General features: G+C 38.0%; 1 protein-coding gene across 1 annotated transcript in view; it reads right to left on the bottom strand.

The window, feature by feature from the left end:
- Positions 1-26,568, bottom strand: part of LOC126425214 (serine/arginine repetitive matrix protein 1-like) — a 109,133-nt gene that overhangs the window by 61,594 nt on the left and 20,971 nt on the right. Inside the window, exons 4-5 of the mRNA XM_050088171.1 lie at positions 23,706-23,899; positions 15,602-15,642 (exon numbers count right to left, since the gene is read on the bottom strand). Coding sequence (XP_049944128.1) covers positions 15,602-15,642; positions 23,706-23,899 — 235 coding nt within the window. The remainder of the gene's footprint in view (positions 1-15,601; positions 15,643-23,705; positions 23,900-26,568) is intronic.

Consider the following 26,568-nt stretch of genomic DNA (forward strand, 5'->3'; position numbering starts at 1 on the left):
TGAAATGAACAACTAATAAAACACAAGAATAAAAATGACAACAGAAAAATTATGGTAAATATGATATTAATGTAGAAGATTGAATTACTGTTATTCCTGTTAAGTAACCATAGAATGAAATACACATGTAGCTGTTAAGTAAATCGACTCTTGGGCCATAGGTTACTTTTAGCGAGAAGATGACATATAAAGCAGTTTGATATAGGAAACTTAAGATCAGATCCAGAATGAGATTTTCACTCTGCAGCGGATTGTGCGCTGATGTGAAATTTCTAGGCAGATTAAAACTATGTGCCAGACCGAGTTCGAGTCTCGGTCCGGCACATAGTTTTAATCTGCCAGGAAGTTTCATATCAGCGCACACTCCGCTGCAGAGTGAAAATCTCATTCTGGAAACATCCCTTAGGCTGTGGCTAAGCCATGTCTCCGCAATATCCTTTCTTTCAGGAGTGCTAGTTCTGCAAGGTTCGCAGGAGAGCTTCTGTAAAGTTGGGAAGGTGGGAGACGAGATACTGGCAGAAGTAAAGCTGAGAGAACGGGGAGTGAGTCGTGCATGGGTAGCTCAGTTGGTAGAGCACTTGCCCGCGAAAGGCAAAGGTCCTGAGTTCGAGTTTCAGTCCGGCACACAGTTTTAATCTGCAGGAAGTTTCTTAAGATCTGATGTTTATTTCAGAATTTTGAAGACAACAGTAGGCTTCACTAGGATAAATGAAAGTCACTGAGAAACTAGTGTACAATATTTATGAAAAAGTAGAGAAATGTAATGAATAAATTGGATACTTCCATATTGAGGATGAATATTTTATACCACGTTTGAAGATTGTATCACAGCATTAACAGGTCTCACCTATCACAAGCAGGGAATGTTACAAAACTATCTCTGAAATTGCTGAACTTATCATCAGCCAGACTCCACCATGTGGGTAACATCATTAGATATCCTATACATCATTAATCTTGTTCTACAGAAGAACCCACAACTGGTGTGTAGGATATTATTTACTTAATGACAATGCAATTATTACGATCACATAAATTAGTAAAGTGAATAGAAATGATCCTGAAGAACAAATCTCCCATTTGCAATACTACAAAAATTCAATATGAAGACTAAATAAGTAGTGTCATAATGAATGAGACATTGTGGAAAACTATATGTCATAGATGCAAATTACTTCACTCACAGTTAAACTAAAATGTTAAAGATAGAAAGAACCATACAGAAAACACAGAAAAAAACATTGAGTAATACTAAATGAAGAACGGAACATAAAGTGTCCATATAGAATATAGGTAAAAATTGAAAGAAATGAGGAGTAAGAGTAACTGAATTATGACGTTTACAGTTTGTTACAATATTTCCATTGTTTGACGTTTATAGTTTGGATGTACAGTGTACGAGGAAACATTTAGTGGAAAATTTCTCTGAATATAATAAACAAATGATTTCATTATTTAATATGGGTTACCGTAACAATGTTTAAGTTTTCGGTAATAGCTCCTTTCAAACAATTTTGTCATATGTAGTGTAATTTTTGAATATCATTGTTTCACATCGTAATTTGGTTTCCATTAGTCTGTTGCATATTTATAAACTCATATTTCTGCACTCACGTGCATGAGAAATTATGTCTTAAAATTCGGAACACGATTTTCTAAATAAAAAACCTGTCAGTGTAGACATTTTGGCTCTTTTAAATGGTCGATTTGAGAATTTATGAATAATAACAATTCTTCAAAATGCATCTTTACTGTCGGCTTTATTGTTGATGTTGTGGTCTTCAGTCCTGAGACTGGCCTGATGCAGCTCTCCATGCTTCTCTATACTGAGCAAGCTTCTTCATCTCCCAGTACCTATTGCAACCTACATCCTTCTGAATCTGCTTAGTGTCTTCATCTCTTGATCTCGCTCTACGATTTATGACCTCCGCGCCGCCCTCCAATACGAAATTGGTGATCCGTTAATGCATCAGAACATGTCCTACCAACCGATCCCTTCTTCTTGTCAAGTTGTACCACAAACTCCTCTTCTCCCCAATTCTATTCGATACCTCCACATTAATTATGTGATCTACCCATCTAATCTTCAGCATTCTTCTGTAGCACCATGTTTCTAAAGCTTCTATTCTCTTCTTGTCCAAACAATTTAACGTCCATGTTTCACTTCTATACATGGTTACACTCCTCAGAAATACTTTCAGAAACGACTTCCTGACACTTATATCTATACTCGATGTTAAAAAATTTTTCATCTTCATAAAAGCTTTCCTTGCCATTGCCAGTCGACATTTTAGATCCTCTCTACTTTGACCATCATCAGTTATTTTGCTCCCCAAATAGCAAAACTCCTTACTACTTTAAGTGTGTCATTTCCGAATCTAATTCCCTCAGTATCACCCGACTTAATTCTTCTACATTCCATTATCCTCATTTTGCTTTTGTTTATTTTCCTCTTACATACTCCTTTCAAGACACTGTCCATTCTGTTCAACTGCTCTTGCAAGTCCTTTACTGTCTCTGACAGAATTACAATGTCACTGGCGAACCTCAAGATTTTTATTTCTTCTCCATGGATTTTAATACCTACTCTGAATTTTCCTTTTGTTTCCTTTACTGCTTGCTCGATATACAGATTGAATAACATCGGGGATAGGCTACAACCCTGTCTCAGGCCCTTCCCAACCACTATGTCCCTTTCATGCCCCTCGACTCGGCTTCATAATTTTGAAATAATGTTTTTACCCCATGAGACAGTAGTAATAGACAGAAACATGACAATGTGGCTCTCCAAGCTTTGTACATACGAAGATTAACACAACAATGTAGCCCTAATGACAAATAAATCACTTATGGCATCTCAAAATAATGTCCCATAGTGTCCAAGTGTGATAATGAGGTATGAATTATGCAACAAACGTACATATTGACTCTCTTAATTGCTCATCACTGCATTGGTGTTTTTGTTTAAAATGAGATTTGTTGATAGAAGTTAATATAGTAGCAAGCATTGTAATTGTAAATGAAGTGAGAATGCATGAAATGTTAGGGTCATCAATAGATAGTTGCCTCTCAGAATGTTACTAACCAAGAAAACAATCTACATAATCTATATTTCGAGGAGGAGCCACTGAGGCAAGAATTAATCATTCTAGAATACTGCTCAAAGACATGGACTAGACTGATATATGTAGTGCGCATTAGACGAACAGAAAATACAAGAAATTTTTATTAATAAATGTCCATACTACTATTAGACCAAAGATTACAGCATCAGCAATGAATTACTCGAAGAATAAAGGTATTTTGAAGAGCAAAAAGAAAGTAGTTCTGGTCAATGAGAAGCAGCTGCTATGTTGAGGCTATAGCTCATTACAAGGTGTACTATGAGATTTTAATGCTTAGTAATATAGACATCAAAACAGCTACCTTATAAGAAATGGAATTAAATGAAATGATAAAATGTTACTGTTGGGCGGAAGGCCCTATGCGGGGGAGTTCAGCAGCCATATTGCAAGACCTTTTTAGTTGACGCTACTTCAGTGACTTGCGGATCAATTATGATGAAGATGATGAAGGACACACAATATCCAGCCCCAAGCCGGGTATCGAACCCGGGACCCTTGTGTGGTAGGCGGGAAGGATACCACTATGCTAAGGAGGCGGACACCTTACAAGAAAAATATAATAACAAAAATAAAGATAATACGTTGTGCAATGAAGAAAGACAATGTTTGAAATAGAGACGAGTAGGACCTGATAGCCTGAAGAATAAGAGGTATATTGGTAATGGATGTGAAAATTTTTAACAAGCATTAAACAGTTATTAAAAATATAGGATTATTAGGTTCAATAGATCCTGACACAGAATATCTCATACCAGCCCTTATAAAGAAAAGCTTTGGTCAACCACAAAATCTTTAGAATGAAATATTCTAGTGATTATGTTGAAAGGTTGTTAAAGTTAAATGAATAGTGTTCTTCAAAGTTATGTAACATTTAAGCTGTTTGTGTAACAAATGATTTAGGAATTGAATGTTTCCCAACTGTCCGGAATATGCTGAAGCCAAGCCTCTATCTGTAGGAAATGAAATTAAGGAAAACCATGATACTTCTGTCCAGTTTTACTGTAGCCAGTATTTTAGAAAACTGGAGAAAATTTCAAATAGTCTGCTTCCTAAACATCTGACTAGTGTACAAATCATGGCTGGGTTACCTATCGAATTCTGATATTCAGAAGGCTATTTACACATTTTCAGACGGTTAGTTACACATAAAGTGGGACTGTAGATAATTCATCACATAATGTATTATAGGCTCTGTTATCTATCAAAAAAATCTCTTTGTAAATTACATTAAGCCACTTAAGCAAATTAGAATATTGTAGTGTAAAAGAAAATGCCAGAAAATGAATCCCATTTTATCTTTTAGACACAAAACGATGGGAGTCAATAGGAAAGAGTTCCATATTAAGCTATCAAGCATCATTGTAATGACAGTGAATTACATGTGTATTTCATTCTGTTCAGTCATAAAGCCCTTACCTTTCATGTGCATCTACAATATATAACCAAAAGCCAAATTTATAAATTATGTATAATCTTGAAAAGATCAGTCCACAAAATTTTCATTGACATTAATAAATGTATTATAGCTAATTATTTGTCACTAAACTTTAAAAAACACACTGCATTCAGCTTGGAACTTGTACGAGGATTCCCCTAGTATATGTCTAAAATGTAAAGACAAGCTTATAGGAGAAAGGAACAATGTTCTATTCTGGAATTACGACTAGATAATTAATTCAGTTGGGAGGAATATACTGCACAGTCCTGAAACGTCTATTCAAACCCTTACTTGCTATCTGGGTGGATGGTGTCAGACACAGGTGATGTAAAAATAAATTACCATGTCGTCAAGCAAAAGTTTTGAGGTTCAAAAATTGTGTAATACAAATTATGTGTGATGTGAACTCAAAACTCAAGGAGAGAGGAAAAGCACTCACTTTGGTCTATTATTTATGAACAAACATTTGCTATATATATATATATATATATATATATATATATATATATATATATATATATATATATATATAGCAAATGTTTGTTCATAAATAATAGGCCAGAGTGAGTGCCTTTAAATCTTTATTAAGATTACTCTTAATTCTAGTACTGTTTGAAAAAACTGAAGAAGACATGAGTCAATATTTATTACGTCTTCAACAGGTACTTTTAATGGCGTCACAGGAAAGTGGCCTTCTTTGGCTAGAACAGGAATTCCATCTTCAGTTAACTCTTCATCAGACAGGTCAATAAAAGTTTAAGAATTATCCTCAATTGAAGCTACTGACTTGTTCTTCTGCAGACTAGGATATTCCTGCAGTTGGAGAGGAAATGTATGTAGAATGTTTTATACATTGCCCATGGCTGAATGGACCATAAGTTGTAAGAGATCTCAGCACCAGCCATGAAAGCTTATATCTTTCTTAGTGACATGTTACTCACTACCACTGAACTGAAAACAAGTTAACATTTTTTTACTAGTTCTACATATTTGAGTACCATTTCACTAATGAGCTGTTAAAAGGGTATTAGACTGTCTCTTATTTCTAAATATGCACATGTATAATGTACTATTGCTCTATGAGGTATTCTACATCCTTGAGGATCTGCTTACTACAGCTCCATTGGCCAGAAAGCATTTATAATATAATCATCTAACAACCAATCAGACTGAGAGCAGATGCACATCACTTTCCAATGATAATTGAACTGAAATGGAGTTGGTTTATCCAATGCATCAGAGAGACCAAAAGCTATTGGAGACACCAGCTATACATCCGAACAAGGTAACAATGTGAAAAACAGATTTAAAGAACCACAGTATGGTATGTATCACAACACTGTACCAGTCAAATGACAAATTATGGTTTCAAGTCTGAGTAATGCAATCTAAAAAATAGTTTCAGCTAAATATGATACTGTTAGCTTTGAGAATGTTAAATATAGCTTCACCCTATGATTACACTTTACTTAAAATGAGCCTATAATTAAACGTTAAGTGAGACATCCCTGGTAGCAAACATGATTTTCGAAACATACCCAGTAACACAAAGAAAAAAGTGTTCATATGCTATTAAGCTATTACAAGTAACTGTCAGCATGCAGTTGAATAAGCGTTCATCCAGTATCAGAATTCAAAACACTGAGGCAAAAAATTAAAAATGACTTTAAAAAGCTTCATCCTATGGCAGAAAAAATCTGACATTAAAAATGCCTGAATTTGTTCAGATACAGAAAAGGAAGTATCCCTAATGAATGTTAGAATGTATGGTAACCCGTCATACACTTCATAACGTTTTGCAGAGAATAGATAAAGATGTAGACGTACATGACGGAAACAGGAGACAATGCAGAAATACCAATAAGTCTATTTAATGATATGACTAACCAGAATTTTGGATTTAGAATTATCCTAGAGTAATAATAGAAAATTTGTTTGAGCTGTAGCATTATCCTTTAGACTCAATAAAATGTCCTAAAACATATTTTCTTGCATGTGCAGGATGGATGAGTGCACAATAAAGTATCGAGAGGAGTTAAAATTACTTTCTAAATATGTGTCCTATGGATCCTGTTCCAAGCACACATCAAACATACGATGAAATCTGAAGTAGAGGACTATGGTATGTTCTCTGATAATGAATAATGAGAATGATTTATTGTGTAATACATTTTTCAGCTAACACTGTACAGCTTTGAGAGGAAGAAAATGCGATTTCATTAACACAGAAGTAAAAAAACAGAAGTCAGCAGTGGTATTTTGGATAACAGCAATACGCTTGTGGACATTACAATGCACAACATTTGCGTAAGGTTTTTATATGTGAAAAGTAGAAATAGAGAATTAAATATGAGTTTTATCTCCTTAAGTACATATTCCTTGTTTAGTGTAGGAAACAATGAATTCCAAGCTTCTTGTATAAATGAGAGTAACTGTTTTTTGTACAGTTCGATAGATTTACACTATGGATTGTGAAAACAGTAGAAATAAAGGAAGATTGAGAAGAGACAGATCAAACAGAAAAAGGGTAGAATATAAGCTATGAAGTGAGGAGAAAATGCAAGATGCGATGAGCAATTCTAAAAGGAAAATCAAAGGGCAACTGAGAATAGTGGAAGAGTAAAAAAATCATTTATTCAGTATTGGCACAGGGATGGAGACTATTAGAAAGGTGAATGCTGTCCTTTACCATTCTCTTGAATTTATTGTCTACTGGATTTGGGTAAACTACATGATAGATTGGCACATTTGTGGCCAACAACAGAAGAAAAGTTTGTGCTTCAGAGACGAAATTTACTTACTGAAATTACATTACAGGAAATTTATTCAGCTCCAAGACATATCACGATGTAAGCATACTTCTCACTTAAATGCAATTAATTTTATTGTTGGACAGAGGCATTTCTGACGTTATGCTTGAAAATGGAAATGTGACTGAAGAAAAACTGGGACTCTTCCATAGGGTTCTACGAACTGCTGAAAGTACGTGACAATGCTTATGGTGTACCAAGTATTCAGCAACGTAAGTATATGCCAGAGACGATATCGGAAAATGTACAACTTGCACGAGACCAAGTGGGAAAAATAAAAAGGATGGAAAAAGACAGAAACCCTAAGATTGAAATTTTTAAAATTGAAGGCGGTTCACTAGTGTATATACTCTTCCTTTACCCAGTTTAAGAGTCTGAAATCTTTTTCGAGAACTGCTGAAAATTGCCTAGCTATTGTTACATCCCTGTGTTCCTTATTCTCATATATTGTAATGGACTCTGCACCTGTAATGCCATTCATTACTCCATTACTATAACATGGCTTCAGGGCTTTGAAATTCGTCTCATCCCCATTAAGTGTGTTCCTTCAGTCTTTTTTGAGACGCATATAGTCTTTAGTTTCCAATGTCATGTGTATAATCATGGCTTAGCTACATATTGGCAGCAGTTATATGCTTTACTAATGGAACATTTCCATAGTCATCGAAATCTCTCTAACAACATTTTTTTAAGTCTGACGATATTACCCCGAATCGCCCTTTGCAAACGGAAGCAGACCACTCCACATAAATTTAATTTCGCCATCAGCAACAATAGCCTTTTTCATGAGTTGTTTCTATGATCAACATTATCTTATTCAGTAAATATGGTGAGCAAACCTCTCTGCCTTTCTATGTGTGGTTTTTCAGAACAGAAGGCAAGTCAGTTGCTGTCGTTGCCGCAGCTGGACTCCATCACTGCATATGGAGTGCGACTACCTAATGTCTTGGATTTGTGAGTTACGGTAACAAACTGGGAGCAGCACACTCTTTGCACATAACTGAGCTACAAGCATGTTTGCTCACAAGTAACCCATGTAAATTTAGGCGGTTACAGCAATGTGCCAAGTTCAGGGAAATCTATTAATTAATTACCATTATCGTTAGAAACACACTATATGAAGTATGTCTGATCTGTTTTGGGTCGCATTTCCTGAATGGTGCAGTCAGACTGCATTATTGTAAAAATTCATGGGTGTAAACTTTGTTAACAAGACAGTATTTCATTTGAGGGCTTACTTGGGAGATACTTTTGCATGTAATAACATTTCAGTACTGTGATGTGAAGCTTTTTTTTTTTTTTTGGATGGTCATTCTCCCTACTGGTTTGATGCGGCCCTTTACGAATTCCATTCCTGTGCCAACCTCTTCATCTCACAGCAGCACTTGGGGGATGTATTCCAATCTCCATCTTCCACTACAGTTTATACCCTCTAGAACTCCCTCTAGTACCATGGAAGTTATTCCTGAGGCCTTTACAAATGTCCTATCATCCTGTCTCTTCTCCTTATCAGTGTTTCTGACGTACTTCTTTCCTCTCCGATTCTGCACAGAACCTCCTCATTGCTTACCTTATCAGTCCATCTAATTTTAAACATTCGTCTGTAGCACCACACCTCAAATGTTTCGATTCTCTTCTGTTCAGGTTCTCCCACAGTCCATATTTCACTACCAGACGTGCATTCTCAAAAATATCTTCCTCAAATTAAGGCCTATGTTTGATATTAGTAGACTTCTCTTGGCCAGGAATGCCTTTTTTTCCATTGCTAGCCTGCTTTTGATGTCCTGGTTCCTCTGTCCCTCATTGATTATTTTACTGCCTAGGTAACAGAGTTCCTTAACTTCATCTACTTCGTGACCTCAATCATGATGTTAAGTTTCTTGCTGTTCTCATTTCTGCTACTTCTCATTACTTTCGCCTTTCTTCAATTTACTCTTGATCCATATTCTGTACTCATGATTGTTCTTTCCATTCAGCAGATCATGTAATTCTTCTTCCTTTTCCCTCAGGATAGCAATGTCTTCAGCGATTCGTATCGTTGATAACATTTCACCTTGAACTTTAATCCTACTCCTAAACCTTTCTTTCATTTCCGTCATTGGTTCTTCAATGTACATTTTGAACAGTAGGGGCGACAGACTACATCTCTGTCTCACGTCCTCTTTAATCCGAGCACTTCGTTCTTGGTCGTCCACTCTGATTATTCACTCTTTGCTCTTCTACATATTGTATCGTACCAGTCTCATTTTTGTACTTCCTCCTTTCATCGACCAAATGAAGTAATTCTTCTGTTACCCATGGTTTCTTCACAGTTACCTTCTTTGTACCAATGTTTTCTTTCCAGCTTCTGTGATGACCTATTTTAGAGACGTTCATTCCTCTTCAACAGGGAATAGCCCCAGGGAAGAACCCACAGTTGGCTCTGAACTCCCATATACGACCTGGAAAGCCCTGAATAAACTACGAACAGGCGTATCAAGATGCAGAGCAAACTTGGAAAAATGGGGCTACATTAGTGCAGACGAGCCCTGCGAGTGTGGAGAACAGCAAGACCCACAACACATACTGGTCTGCAGGAAACTAAACAACCCGTGTTCGACTCAAGACCTATTTGAAGCAAATGACAAGGCTATTCAAGCTGCAGTGTATTGGGCTTCACGTGGGATATGAAAATCGCTCTGTTTCGCATCCTTAGCGCTTATCATTATATGTTACATACTTTTCTATATTATTGTAGTTAATTTACCTTATAACCATGTACTATTGTATTATAACTGCTTCTCTTGCATTGTAATATAATTTTTTTGTAAAATGGTGATGTCTTGGATACGATAAATAAATAAACTGTGCTCTATAGTCTAAGAGAGCTTCAAGCGTATCTCGTCATTCCTTACTACTTCTGTATTCCACTTCTTTGCGTATTAATTCTTCCTGAATAATGTTTCAGACTTCAACCTACTCTTAATCACTACTGTATTGTAATCCAAATCTGCTCCTGGGAATGCCTTATTATCGAGTATCTGATTTCTGAACCTCTATCTGACCATGCTGTAATCTAACCGAAATCTTCCCGTATCACCCGACCTTTTTCAAGCATATGTCCTCCTCTTGTGATTCTTGAACATTCTCATTCCTTGTCCCAAGCCCATATTCTCATATAACCTTTCTTCTACTCCTTCTCCTATAACTTCATTCCAGTCCCGCGTGATTATTAGATATTCATCTCCCTTCACATACTGTGTTACCCTTTCAATATCTCATATACTTTCTTTACTTCCTCATCGTCAGCTTGCGAAGTCGGCATGTACACGTGAACTATCATTGTCGGTGTTGATATGCTGTCGATTTTGATGAGAACAAAACTATTACTGAACTGTTCACAGTAACACACTCTCTACCCTACCTTCTTGTTCATAACGAATCCTACTCCCGTTATACAATTTTCTGCTGCTGTTGATATTAACCTTTACTCATTTGACCAGAAATCCTTGTCTTCTTTCCATCTCACTTCATTACTATATCTAGATTGAGCCTTTTCATTTCCGTTTCCCAATTTTCTCGTTTCCCTACCACGTTCAAGCTTCTGACATTCCACGCCCAGACTCGTAGAACGTTATTCTTTCGTTGGTTATTCAGCCACTTGTGGATACACGTTGCGTGATTCTAATGTAGTTATTTCTATCACCTTCTGTGTCCTCATCCCGTTAATCATTGCTGGTTCTTCCGCCTTTAGGGTCAGTTTCGCCACCCCAAGGGCAAGAGAGTGTCCTGAAGCTCTGTCCGCTCCTCCGCCCTCTTGACAAGGTCGTTACCAGAAGTCTTCGGCCGCCAGTGCTGGTTATTAATCAAAATTTAAGCAATGGCGGAATCCGAACCCAGGACCAAGGATGTTTTCATTGCTAATGAGAGACACTACACCTAGACCACGGGAAGCCTACATATGGCATTACGCTTCTGGGGTTCTGAATGTAGTTCTTCTATGTGTTTGTGGGATCATTCAATTTAATTCGAATTATGAAGGTATTTCTTGTTTATACTGTCAGTCATCCTTTTACTTACGTCAAATATCCTGCCATGCTATGAAATTTTATTTTTCTAGTTACTTCTTTGCTAATGTAAACGTTTCGTATTTTCTTGTCCAAGGCACTATTACATTTGATTTCTTAAATTGCGAATTTACTGAGGAAGTACAGTATTTAAATTAAACTATATTTTATATTAGTTGATATATACAGATCCTTGTTACAAACATTTTAGGTATGTTTGCACACTTTCAGTTTTCTCAGAATCATTAATTATTTAATACATTGCCTTGTGGTGTGTTTGAATTGATTTTACCAACTGTGTGTCGAAACTTATTGTATTCCCTTGTGGCATTTGCCTAACTGCCAGAATATTTACTGTCTGTGGTACTCAGCAGAATATTCAGACTCTGTTGCATTCGTTGATGAAATTTGGGAACTATACAGTGTCAATCAGGTTGTGAAATCATTTCATGTTTCCATTATTAATGGAAGAAAAACGACCTTCTTTATAGTAGAATGTTGAACAGAATGTTTGGGTTGAATAAATTAATTTTCCTTTCTAAATGAAAGTGTTGTACATTGAGGAACTTCTCTTACACATGTGAAACAATTTAATATCTTGTTCATCTTAGTTGCTGTTTTTGTTACTAGAATTTTATTCTGTGAGTGTATTTGCACTGATCAAAGACGCTTTTGATAGTTTCGAAACATAGTACAGTGAACACAGATTACATTCATTAATCTTAGTTCTGTCTTCTACACTTGTAGATCCTAACGTAATTTCTGTGGTGCTCTATTCGTTCATTATAAACACATTTCTTGATACACATCATATTTTTGCTTGTACTGCTTGTGGGCGCATTCATGGTAACACGTACGAATAATTTCAGGAAATCAGGTTTGTGACTATATTACTGCAGTGATTAGAGTATACTGAAACTTTTCTGTTCCTTTCTTGTTATATTTAATTAGAGTGATAATTCTTTATGTGTTTTAGTATAAAGGGAACTTAAAGTTGCAAAATGTGAATTTGAGATTCTGTAATTCATGCTCAGCTCTTTCATTAACTTGTTTGATGAGGCTCAGAGGTACTGATGAATGTTTGATAAGAGAGTAATATTTTGGGACAGGGAGCAATTTGAGGGCTTTGTCAGGATTTAGCATAATATTGAAATGTGGATAGGTGCCTGAAATAACAACGATTTTTTGTTAGGGGGCTTTTCTTTCTGTGAGATGCTGGTACTAACTGAGGAATTTTTCCTCTCTGAGTGGCATTAACACTAGCTTTTTGTATAACAGAATTGTATTTTAAAAAAATATGATGAGTGATTTTGGGAAGTGTACTGTGGTGATCAATGTAGGAATCCTAAATGCAAGTTTTCTTTACTCCATTTTGGGGGTGACATATTACTGTGAATAAAACGCCTTAAGCTGTCTGGTATTTAGCGTGCAAAAATTCACTATTGATTGAGTTCTGTCTATGTTATTGAGAACTTCAGTGGATTCCGAGTTTATCTTTTTCCATGTTAATAATTTGGACTGTTGCAACAAGTAGTTTAATTGCAGCGGGATATGTGGAGTGACTGGGAGTAACATTTCAATGGTTGCAGTCACAGTAGTTGCGAGAAATGGTACTTGAGAGAGCAGTGAGTGAACTTTCTATTCACCTCTTACACACCCCTTCCCCTCCCCAAATTGTGATCTTGAGTCAGATTCTGGGTACAGTTGATTGCATAATCATATTCAATATTCACACGTCTTAAGATTGCAAAATACATTACAACAGATAGTTCCTGTACCTTTGTTAAAATTATTTTCTGAGAATAAGTGCATATTATACTTTGAAAATTTTGTGACGTGGGCAGCTATGGAGTAGTGTCGAAACTGACTATTGAAATGTGAACTGTTCCATGCCACTAGTATTGGATTTCTGTTGATTGTGACTTGTATCACGCCTTTGTCGATTCTTTATTTATTCTTTACTAGTGTTTGAGGACAAACTTTTGTTTTGTTAGATGTTGGTGTCCATTCACTCTTGATTGTATAACAGACTGGTGGTTGTCGAGGGAACAATATGTTATTGACCTATGTTGTTTGTCCTGTGTTGCTTTCCAGAAGTTTGGTGGGACAGTGGAATTTTATTTTTATTTTTGTCATCTGTATAAACGCGATTACTGCATTTTGTGTGGTTTAGTGTAACATTTTTAAGGAGACTAATCATTATCCTCAGTCTTTTAAACATTCGTTACAGAATAGAGAAGACTACTGCAGAACAGCGAGGGACAAGAAGCGGTAAATTGGGAAGGCGTTTGAATAGGAGATTCACATATAGGTTGCTGGTGCAGCCAGATCGCGGTATTTAGTCAAGGGTCTAAATTTATATAAAAGAGAGAATATCACTTCAGTGGACATTTAGAATGTACTTTTGCATATAATTCAGTTTTAATATTAGGACGGAGCGCAACAGGTTATTAGAAAAGATCAAAGGAAACACTTTTGTTTTGTTACAAAAATGTCGTATGTGCACAGTTGGCCCCCTAAGAGGTCCTTGAAGGATTTAATGCTGGATTTACCATGTATTTCTCGAATAACGACTGCAGCTTCAAACAATGGGCACCCAACTCTTCTGGAATAGTGTTGGTGTCTTGTACACCCAACGCTTCAATCTAAACCACAGAAAAGAATCCATAGAAGTGAGGTCGGGAGAGCATGGTGGCCCAATTCTTCGCAATCTAGCAACTGGGGAAACGTTTCCGAGAGGTTCTCTGACATCTACGGCAAGGTTCATGGGGTCCTGTCATGCTGCAATCATAATACTGCCTAAATTATAGCGGGACATCTCCAAAGTTTTCGCCAGTACCACACGGAGAAAAATACGGTAATGTCCTCCACCGACGATGTTGGAGGCAGATACAGCCCAATCAGACACATGTGAACAACATCAAGCCTTTATCGTAACACACGAGATGTCTCCAGATTTTCCGACTCCTCATTGTGGCCGTTTAAAGTATGCAGAAGCCAATTATGTCGAAACAGTAAAATTTTCAGTAACATCTCTAAAACAATTTCCGTCACACAGTTGTTTGAACGCCATCTCTGAACATCACTAGAGGCAAAATCTTCATAGACCCTAGTGGGGAAGCGGTGCACCATTGAAACTGCATCTTTTATAAGGACTCAAAAATATTGTGCATCTAGTTTTTTCTGACTTTGCCTGATGCTGTAGTACTATTTCTTGTAAAATGGTGGGGCACTTCATTGTAAATACAATAAACTAATAGGAACCTCGGAATATTGATATGAGTTCGATCAATACCTCGTCTATGAAGAACACTATAGATGCCGCTGAAACTGAACGAAATGCAGTGAGGGAGTGGCACCCGACAGACCTGCCGGTAGTACTTGGGCTGCTGGCCCGCCTCGGTGACGGGCAGCGCCGTCCTGGAGTCCCTCCTCTGCCGGTGGTGGTGGTGCGAGCTGCGGTGGTGGTGGTGATGGTGGTGGTGGTGCGAGTGCTGGTGGTGGATCTTCGGCGGCGACGGAGCCGCACCCGACGCCGTCGAGTCTCGTCGAGCAGCGCCTGCAGACCAAGTCAGTATTCTGTGAGGGAAGTCCCCCGAGTAACTGGCTGTGGCTTTTCTTGAATATCGTCCTCATATAGCCCACATAAACGTCAGAGGTGCACCATTATTTGTAACCGTTGTACCTTTCGCAGTTATTTCTTGGCACAGAGGAAATAAGATGGCTATCGAACAGATAGAAAGAGGGGTATGAAATGTGGAATTCAAATGAATGTTTCCACTTAGTACTTCAACCTACTGGTGGTTGTTGACGTTATATCCTCAGAGGCTACTTTGACACCATAAAAAGGCTGATGGTTGTGTGATTGTTGTGTAAATGAGGGAGTAGAAAACCCATAAGGCAAGAATTCTAAATGTTTAGGAACTCTTCATTGATGTTGACAAGTGTGTTGGATATTAACCTAACAATCTCAGTCTCTCTAGTAGCGCTATCATGCGGCATTTAGATCATTTACTTGGATTTTTTTGTTGGTTGCAAAACAGTGGTTAACCGAATGGTAAAATTAATTAATATATGATCTAAGATTTGCACCAATGTGGTTTTTAAGTGTTTCATAACACGTAACTAGCTTTAGATGGATTTTTAAACTATATTCCTTGTTTTTGAAGTTGATTTACGTACCTTAAAAGCTTTATTGAAGGAAATAAACAGTTCGTTAGATCCTGAAAAGAAAATTGTATTTATAATTTAACTTTTTTCACAGAGGACTAAAGAAATCAAATCGTGGGATGCGAAAAGTTGCAGCACAGACTTTGGCTACGTCATGTCCCAAATATACTATGACGTTTTTTTATGTCCATCCTTGTGATGGGAGGTCTGGGGGGCTTGGGCCATTCACTTATGCAATGAAATGGAACACCTACAGCCGTCCATATGACGTCATTTATTGTGTGGCTGCCGGTTTTGGTGCTTCAGTGCACTACCTTCAGGCCTCAGTGTCAGTTAAAGCCTGAAGATGGTGGACTGAAGCACCGAAACTGGTAGGCATACATGAAATGACATCATATGGACGGCTGTAAGTGTTTCATTTTATTCCAAAATAAAAGCAAACAGATCCAAGGTCCCATCAAACATCGACCAGGATGTACATGTGTTAGAAAATTCGAACGAGAATTGTATTTCCAGACCCGTGGGCGATAAAGTATTTGTCTTGGAAAAACAATTTAAATAGGCACAGCACTTGAGAGTGGCGGTGCTGCCCTGAAACGAGCACTCCAGAAAAACTAAATATACACAAATAAAATAGAACGAAGTGAGGTTGTGGGAGCTCTGTTTCTAAAACGAACGAAAAGCAACTGATTTAAGAACTACAGGAGTCGTGGGAAATTGAGAATATATTAGATGACAATCATTTTGAGTTTAGGAAGGGCAAAGGCTCCACCTAGATACTTCTGACGTTGCGACTGATAATGGAAGGAAGAGAAAAGAAAAATCAAGACACGTTCCTATGATTTGTCGATGTGGAAAACACGTTTGACAGGTGAAATGGTACAAGGTGTTGGAAATTCCGACAAATGTTGTAATAAGCTACAGGCTAAGACGGGTTTAAATTCAGTATCTACAAAAACCAAGGGCAGGGAATAAGACTCGAAGAAAAAGAACGAAGTGCTCTATTTAAAACGGTTGTAAGACTGAGATATAGTCTTCCGGCCCTACTATTCAACTATAAGCCCAAGAAGCAACGACGGAAATAAAAAAAAAATAAAGAGTGGGATTAAAATTCAAGATGAAATGGTATCAATGATAAGATTCGCCGATGATGTTGCTATCCTAAGTGAAAGTGAAGAAGAATTACAGGATCTGGTGAATGGAAAGAACAGTCTAATGAGTACAGAATATGGACTGAGAGTAAATCGAGGGAAGATGAAAGTAATGAGAAGTATCATAAATCAGAACACCGAAAAATTAATATCTGTATTGGTGACCACATATTATGTTAAGGAATTCTACTACCTTGGCAGCAAAGTAATCATTGAGGGAGGACATAAAAAGCAGACTACAACTGACAAAAAGGGCATTACTGACCAAGAGAAACCTACCAGTATCAATTAACGGCCTTAATTTGAGGGAGAAATTCCTGAGACTGTACATGTGCAGCAAAGCATCGTATGGTGGTTTTGTCAAGGGCTGCTCAAAAACGTGAACAGAAGAGAATCGAGGCCTTTGAGATGTGGTGCTGAAGACGAATGTTGAAAGTTAGGTGGACAGATAAGATGCGGAATGAGGAGGTTCTACGCAGAATCAGAAAGGAAAGCAATACGTGGAAAACACCGACAAGGAGAAGGGACAGGATGATGGGACGTCTGTTGAGATGACTTCCATGGTACTAGAGGGAGCTTTAGAGAGCAAAAACAGTAGAAAAAAACTGGGATAATAATACATCCAGAAATTGAGGACGGAGATTGCAAGTGCTGTTCTGAGATGAAAAGCTTGGTACAGGACAGGAATTGGTGCTCGGTTGCATCAAACCTGTCAGAAAACTGATGACTTAAGAAAAAAAAGGGTAACGACCTAGTGCCGCTTTGACATCATATCATTGGCACATAGATCCAAAGTCTGGGGAATTTTATAGCATCAGTACTTCATTGGCACTACCACTATGAGTACAGGTCTGCAGAGTAAGTCTGTGAGAGCGTGTATTTGGAGGGAACGATGTTCTTTCTGTCAGTTGCACCTTCATTTGGCGAAGTGTTTCTATTATTTCTTTACTGGTAGAAGACTTTTCGCTTTCCATCCTGTCTTACTCACCTTTCACAGTTTCTACTTGTCTGATTTATTGTTGACATCAGATATGGTCAACATGTGAATGAGTGTCTCTACTTGTCCTGTATGTTTTATGCAGGTGGACAAACCGCAGTCCTATCCGTGTGGGATGGCTATCAGGGAACGACTAAGGCTCTGTGTTCAACTGAGTTTCTAATTCTCTAGAGCTGCCCAAGATTTTCCAGATTCTTGGCTTTCATAATACTTCATCTAGCGAAAGTTAGCTTAAGATTGTGGGAACTGTTATGTGCAAAGATGTAAACGCTTCTAGTAAACACTTCTCTGGGGGAGAGCTGGTGACCATTCACGCTCGTATCCGTCCATGGCCAACTGAGATTACGAATGAAACAGTCATACAGCAAAGAGCCCGAGGCAGATACCGCCTGACAAAACATCAAAATGTCTCTACCCTCTTACCAGCTGCATGGACATACACTAAAAGCGTGAATCAGTGAAGACGAAAATGATAACGAAAGGGGAAAAGAGGAAGGTTACTTTTTAATTAACCACTGACATTCTGGTGGTTTGTGACTAGTATTACTTCAGATCGCAAAACTGTGGTAAAAACGGATTGTCATTAATTTTGGTGAAGTAGGTTTCCCAGTATTCACCAAAAGTTATTTGAGAGAGTTACCGGATATCAAAATTGTCATGTGGATACTTACATTCCCAAATATAGTGACAGAAAAAAAAACCGCATCACGAAGAAGAAATTGTGTGACTTAAACGAAAGTTGACAGGCGTGTTTCTTCATCTTGTAGATGATGGCCATTCACAATTCGCGTCAGTTGCTCAAGACTGACGTTAGTAACGCCCCATCAGATTTGCTTTAAACACATGCTGTAACGGTCATGATCGTTAGTTAGCTTTAAGAATGGACGTGATCAGTCGAGAATGCCTTTAAGGTTACAACTACGCCGTTATCAGCGCGTCACTGAGATTGAACGAGATCGGGTAATAGGGCTACGAGCCGCTAGATGTTGCTTCTGCGATACTGCAGAAAAACCTGAGAGGAATGTAGCCACAGTATATGACTGCTGGTAGCGGAGGCCGCTCGAATTTCCTGTCGCAAGAAGACAGAGTTCCGAAGGGCCATGTGGCACTGTCGAGAGGGAAAATGGCTCTGAGCACTATGGGACTCAGCATCTCAGGTCATCAGTCCCCTAGAACTTAGAACTACTTAAACCTAACTAACCTAAGGACATCACACACATTCATGCCCGAGGCAGGATTCGAACCTGCGACCGTAGTGGTCGGAGAGGGAAAACCATCGTGTTTAACATGTGGTTCTGGCGCATCGTACTGCATCTGTAGCAGCAATTTTAGCAGCAGTTGCCACCAATGTGAGACAACGAACCGTCAGAAATCGGTTACCTGAACAACACCTCCGAGCCAGACGCCCTGTATGGTGCAATCTACTAACCCCAAACTACCGCCGTTTGCGGCTTCAGCTGTGTCAAGTAAGCGCTCATTGGAGGGCAAGGTGGAGGTCTGTTGTGTTTTCCGATGAAGGCTGGATCCTTCTCATTGCCAATGACGGGCGTGCGTTAGAACGAGGCGAGATGAGGGTCTGCAACCAACATGTCTGCGTGCTAGACACACTGCACCTAACCTGGAGTCATGGTATGGGATGCGATTACGTATGACCCTAGGAGCGCTCTCGTGGGTATCCCACACTTCCCGACGTCAATCTGGTGTCTTACCTGTTATGAACAGCGTTTAAGGGCGTGTTTTCCAACAGGATAACGATCACCCACATATCGCTGTTGTGAGCCAAAATGCTCTACAGTTTGTCGATATGTGGCTTTGGCCTGCTCGATCATCAGATCTGTCTCCATTCGAGCACATGTGGGTCGTCACCGGACGGCCACTTCAGCATCATCATCACTATCAGCACCTCTATTCACCAGCCTGGTGCAACAAGCTTAGAACTTCATCACAAAAAACGACACCGGGATCTGAAGGACAATGTGTACACGTTTGCTTGCTTGAATTTAGCATGGCGTCTACACCGATTATTAATGTACCAGCATTTCACGTTTACTATGACTTATTTCACACTTACATTAACCTATGAACTTGAAATGTTAATCACTTAAATATGTTATTTAGCGAATGTATAGCCATAATTTCACTATTGTACATTAATTACTTTTGGTGCTACAATGTTTTCCATCATTGTATGTTCTCAGCATTGGAACTGCTACATTACGTCACTCAGTAAAGGATAGAATGAACAAAATATAATAAGTGAGTGGAAGAATGAAATAGAATCATTTCCTGGAACGAAAGTATCACCAGGCTGCAGTAAGTACTTGGGATTTCAGTTCTGCTTGAAGAGTAATAGATAGGTCCTGAGCAGTATTGTGGAACGCAAAAACAGCAGCCTGAGATGGAATTTCAGTCCTACATTATTGGGTTTGCTTCTCCTAGCTTTTGGTTTTACTAAAAAATAGTACTGAGAGTTGGGAATGACCTGACGAATTCATAGAGATACTAATCAACTTCAGAGAGTGAAAGACTACTGCAAGTAAAGAAATAGCACTAATATGTGTCATTTACCTAAAATTACTTACAAACGGTATATGTTTAGTGTAGTTGGTGAATTATATGAGTCTTTTGCAAAAGACAAACATGCTTGCATTATATTAACCAAATTAATTTGTCTCAGCTGACTGGATGAAAATGAGGAGTTAATACAGTAAATTTTCATGTTGTAGAAATAAAAATTGTATTAGATGATAATTTTACATCTTAAATAATAGTGTAATTGTAAAAGCAAAGGCGGTTATATTAATAATGCACGGGAATGTTAAGAAATCTGTTTGTCACAGCCCTAATATAAATCTTATTTTAAATAGCTAATGAACAATAGTTCAAAAATAGAAGAAAGTTGTTGCATAGTTGAGAGCAATACTAGAAGTGATAAGCTGGTTCTGATCACTGTAAGGTATCTTTCTCTGAAAAAGAAAAGGTAAAATGATAGTATACTCAATACTGTGAGCTAAGAACATAATCTTTAACAAAGAAAATATGTGCAAAATGTACTGGTTTATAATATCAGATATAACTGACTTGAAACTGCAAACAAGTTGCCGTTGCCTGTGAGACACCAAACTCAATCAAAGCAGCATCATAAAAACAATTTTCTTTCTATTAAGAGGAGAGGAACTTCCAGTACTACTTTACAGATAATATTCTCTAATTCACTCACCTCAACCCATCCCCCTCCCCCCACAATATGGCTCAAAAACTATAGGAAATAAATGTCAGGTAATAGCATATTCACATGTTCTACCAAGTAGGTTAAACAAATAATGTTCCAGATTGAAAAATTGCTGGCCTCACAATACAGTTATGTATAACGCTCAGTTTCGCTTACCATTTTCAGAATAAAAGAAACTCCAACCCATCATATTCAAATCACTTCCAAAAATTATTTTTCTCTAAAGTGATTTATAAGATATACTAAAATATTAATACTGCCCATTACTTGTCTCAGACATAGAAATATTTGTTAGAACAGAAACTGTAAATAATAATGAGTGTAACGTGTATACATTTATCTAATGGGCATAATGTGGACACATGTATATAATGGATGTAACATGTATAATGGATGAAAGAATTTGCTACTTGCTGCTGTTATAAGAGGTGTGTATCTTCCCTGTCACTAAAACTTTGGATGTAGCAAATATTGGGAGGTGAATGAGTGCAATTAAACTTGTCAAAAAAATCTACCTACATAAAAAGACACAATGAAGGAATGTCATTCTAGAAAGAATGGCATTAAAAATCCTGTAAATTGCAGTTACTATCTTACTCATCCATTACTTGGTCTTTCATATAAATGAACCGTATTTTCAGCAACATTACACGAGTTACATGAAATGTCCAAAATAGCAGAGACTTCAGAGAAAGTTTCGAGAAGGTTAATGCAATTTCAATACCAGAATGGCTTAATACGACAAACTTTTGATTGAAAATGAGAAGCTATCTTCACAATTTGTACATCTAAAGGACAGTAGTACATGGGAAAATATGGGCCAGAGAAACTGAAAATATAGAAATGTGGTGCTAGGAACACGTTTCAAAAGTTTCTGTAGTAGATAAGGTAAAATTTGTAGTAAAGTTGAGGAGACTAGGTGATGAAGATCTTGAAGAAAGCATACAAGAATGAATTATAGGTTATCAGAATTTGAACGAAGGTCTGCAGGAACAGATGACATGCTACTGTAAAATTTTTAGACCAGACAACCTTTACAATATTTAAAACAGGTTATTGAAAACATTGGATGTAGCAAATATTGGGAGGTGAATGAGTGCAATTAAACTTGTCAAAAAAGGACTAGAAGACACAAATAAAAAATAAATTCAGTGAATTCAGTATGAATCTTTTCAGTTAAAATTTACTATAATTATTACGAATATCAGTTGAAATACACAACAAATGAAACCAGACTTACTGAGCTTTCTACTAAATATATTAGAATACTATAGCTGGATTGATTTACAAAGTGTACACAGTTTTATTAAAATGTAATCGAATATCAGCCTGTGACAAGTGAAAGACAGTGTCACTGGTGACACACAAAAGTCATAAGTGCAAATCGCCCACTTCGACTCAATTTAAATACCTCCAACTATTGCACATATAATGGTCAAAACGCTCACTAAGAATATCATTCAGTGTTTAGGTTGCAACAATTAAAGTTTCAAGTTCATAAACAGAATGTGTGAATCATGGGCGGGCAGTTATGTTCTCGCAAAAATTAACAAAATCATAAGAAGAATCACTTGAACAGTGGGAAGCTCAATAGAAGAATATGGAGTAGAGGATATGTGAGGATTAACTGGGGAAGTAAAAGAGTTTGAAGAAAGTGATGGTAATACACAATGCTAAAAAGTAAGTTGACAGATAAGGTACATAATGACATGCAGTTACAAGAATAGATGAAGAGGGAAGTCTAGAGAAGAAACCATGCCAGATAAAGGGATATGTTTGTGGACATTTTATACCGTGCCCAGGAATTGTTTGCTTGACACTAGAAGGAGTAATAATTGGGAGAAATGCAGGAGCAGACAAAGACTAGAATTTTCCAAAGACGGTAGACTGAGTGTCAGGTGAAGTGGTCGCGTGGAGACAGGGAAAGAGAAAGGAAAACATTGGAACAGTCATAAGACTGACAGCTACTAAGAAGACCATGAAGTAGGAGAATTAGATGCAGAAGACAGAAGAAAATTACAAAGAGTTGAAAACATACAGGAAGAGTAGGAGGAAATAGATAAATAAGGAAATAGAACTACATAGGGATGGAGTGGATGAAGGATGTGTCAAGGCCTCCATTATTTTCCGACGATAATATTATTTGTGGACCCGTGGCAGATACTGTATTAAATTTAAAAAATCTGTATTAGCTTTGGGCCTTCAAGTAAACTCTACTTGAATGAAAATGGGGCAGATCATGACAAGCTTTTAGTATTAGGAACCAATGAGGTTGCGCTGAGACTCTGGAACTAGTCACAAATAATGAAAAATAAATGAATGACAGAAAAACAATACAGTGAAACTGTGGAACATCTGTAGCAAAAAAAGAACGATGTGAATAGGAAGGACGACAAAGGTGTTGAAAGAGAAAGACAAGTAGAGAGATAGGGATGTAAACAATGGATAGAAAAATACGTGAAATAGAACAGGAATGTGTTAAATTGAGAATGAGGATCAGAAAAGTTAGCTTACACAAGAGGAGGAAACTATTTTCTTCAGAATACTCCTGTGAAAACGCCCCAAGGGAGGTGCAGAGCTGCTCGCCTGAGTATGGAGAGGGATTCACTTGCCTGGATAGGAGATTCGGCAGAGCTCTGTGTTGAAATTTTAACAGGCAAAAGTGAAAGTAGAGTAAAGAGGAGACGGACAATGGTTCATGCACACAGCCTCTCCTGGATATGGATGGCCACTTGCCTGAGCGCGCAGATTCCCCAGAGCCCCTCCTGGAGCCAGAGGAGGCAATCACAGTGGTGGAGTCCCGGCGCCCGCCACTCCTGGACGACTCCCCAGAGCCGCGCCGCTGAGCTGGGTCCCTGGCTGTGATGATGGTCGCTCCGGATGTCGCGCTCGAGTCCCGCCGCGAGGACCACAGCCGCGCCAGGTCAGACCTGCAGAAAGTCGAGTAGTGCGTGAGGGCGCCAGGATAACGTCACCACAGCATCCCACTGACAAGCGATGGAAGTAAGTTATTACTCAGGCATCCAACAGCTCTGTTACGATCCATTTTCAAATAGTCTTACAAACACAGATGTATGTACTAATTTCACATTTATTCATTCCTTGATATTATATTTTGATGTTACCTATTCCCTCCTGATTTGGACCCTAATTCATATCTGGTACTGGATTATAATAAACTGGCTGATTTTTAGTTTTTGTTTGTTTTTGTGTGACCTCTTTCAGGCAAGTATTTTTGAAGATTTAAAAAAGGTATGAAATATTGTTTAATTAACCTTACATTCATGTGTATTTTCAATTTTACTTGTTTTTTCATGAGCTCCAAAATTTAAATATTGTTTCAAGTAATTATTATGTAGGCTTAAGAGATCACTTTCAAACGAAACAAAGAGAGATTTTAATGTATTCTTGAAGTCCCAAAATACATTTTATGGTAAATAATTGTAATACCTGAACTACCACAAACAACCAAGCAGCACAAGTAATCCACTGTCTGCATAAAATAAACTGGGAGTAAACTACACTCTGTGGACTTACGGGTAGAAATGGGAAGCAGGGGATTCTGACCTGTAAACTTAATTCAAAATGACTGATATCAGTGTCTAACAGATAGATTTTTGATCACTATGGTCATTACTGACATATGTGATTACATACAGTTTCAAGTCTATCACAATGTCAATTGATGTTAAATCCTAACTTACCTTCCACTGTGTGGCACAACATGAAAATCTTCGTAATTTATTGGCGTTCTCTCTATTTCTATATCCATCCATGTTTTTTCGCATCAGATACACTGCTCAGTATGTTGTTTCAAGTCAAATTTATGTTTGCAAAAAAGATACTGCAGTTCATACTTGAGACTATGTTGAGTGTTTATTTACTGAATTAAAATGGATGTATTCGATGTAGATGCAAAACGTTAAGATGTAATGATATGAAATATCAGTGAAAAACATTCTGAAACACTGAACTTTCAATTTAATGAATACATTGTGACAAATGAAAATTATTGTGAGACCAGGACTTGAGCCACCTTTCTCTCCTCTTCTTCAGCAGTCGCCTTAACCATTAGGCTGTCCAAGCACCTCTCCAGGCCCGATTAAACCGTCTGTATCACTGATATTCCCGCCTACACTTTAAAAAACAACATCTATAGGTACTTCCACATGGTGTGTGGAAGTAGCTCCACTGTGGAAAACCAAAACTTGGGAATAGCAATACAAAGGAAATTGTTAAGTGGAATGTCTTAGCTTATCATGTCATACAGAGATCACTAATATGGTGGAGATGACTAGTACTGTAGAGGAGTGTATTGGGGTTTAAATCATGGCCTGGCTCAAATCTTGATTTAGGACAACATAATCATTATAATAAGTATTGTGTTCTATTTATCTCTGATGACCACTGGTTGACAAAACATGTCATGTAATAGTGATTAAATGGATTATTAGTTGTCCTAAATTGAATACGAAGAAAGAGAACAAATATGAACAGGAAATACAGGGGCACCAGAGGGAATTTTTAAATGGGCTCATCTGATGCCTGCATGGTCTTGTTATACCCATTATGAATCAAATGATTTCATTTGAAGATGACGAAAAAAACTAGATATTCTTGAGACTATGTCACTAGATTATTTTGTGTATTATACATAGACATATATGTGTGTATGCAAGTAATCCTTACTCAGCTCTTCTCACTCACTAATAGGTGTAAAAAACCATCATGGCTGCCACTAATCAACCAACATACCCAGAATGTTTTTAGATATGAGACTAAAAGCAATCATTTTCAGCTATTATTGGTGTCACACCCTTTCCAAACCCCCAATTAGGAGTGCTAGGCATATGTGGCCACCAGTGGTTTTCAAATACTAATACATATTTGATAGCCGGACCGAGTGGCCGTGTGGTTCTAGGTGCTACAGTCTGGAGCCGAGCGACCGCTATGGTCGCAGGTTCGAATCCTGCCTCGGGAATGGATGTGTGTGATGTCCTTAGGTTAGTTAGGTTTAATTAGTTCTAAGTTCTAGGCGACTGATGACCTCAGAAGTTAAGTCGCGTAGTGCTCAGAGCCGTTTTTACATATTTGGTTTAAACTGCCGTGCACGCTCAAGGCTTACATGTTCTGTGTCACTCATCTTGACATCTGCACTTCTCTATCAACCACCCACTCATTACTCGCGCACGCTTTGGCGATTCCCGTAAGAGTTTGGGCAACCTGTGCGCATTCGCACACACGACGGTCAACGGCTGGGTAGCCTTTAACTATATATATACGAAGACAGTAACTTGTTCTCGAAAGAACAGTTACTGTTGATGACTGTGCAGCTTTTTTCTGGAATAAATGATGACTAACTGAAAACCTCAGCTGCCGACAGATGTTGATATACCTCGATGTGGACAGCTGAAAATGTGTGCCCCGACCGGGAACAGGTTACTGTCTTCGTATATATATAGTTAAAGGCTACCCAGCCATTGACCTTCGTCTGTGCGAATGCGCACAGGTTGCCCAAACTCTTACGGGATTCGCCAAAGCGTGCGCGAGTAATGAGTGGGTGGGCAAATGTCTATAAGGTACAATGCATATGTAGTAT

Source organism: Schistocerca serialis, chromosome 10 (genome assembly GCF_023864345.2).
Source record: "Schistocerca serialis cubense isolate TAMUIC-IGC-003099 chromosome 10, iqSchSeri2.2, whole genome shotgun sequence".
Taxonomy (NCBI): Eukaryota; Metazoa; Arthropoda; class Insecta; order Orthoptera; family Acrididae; genus Schistocerca; species Schistocerca serialis.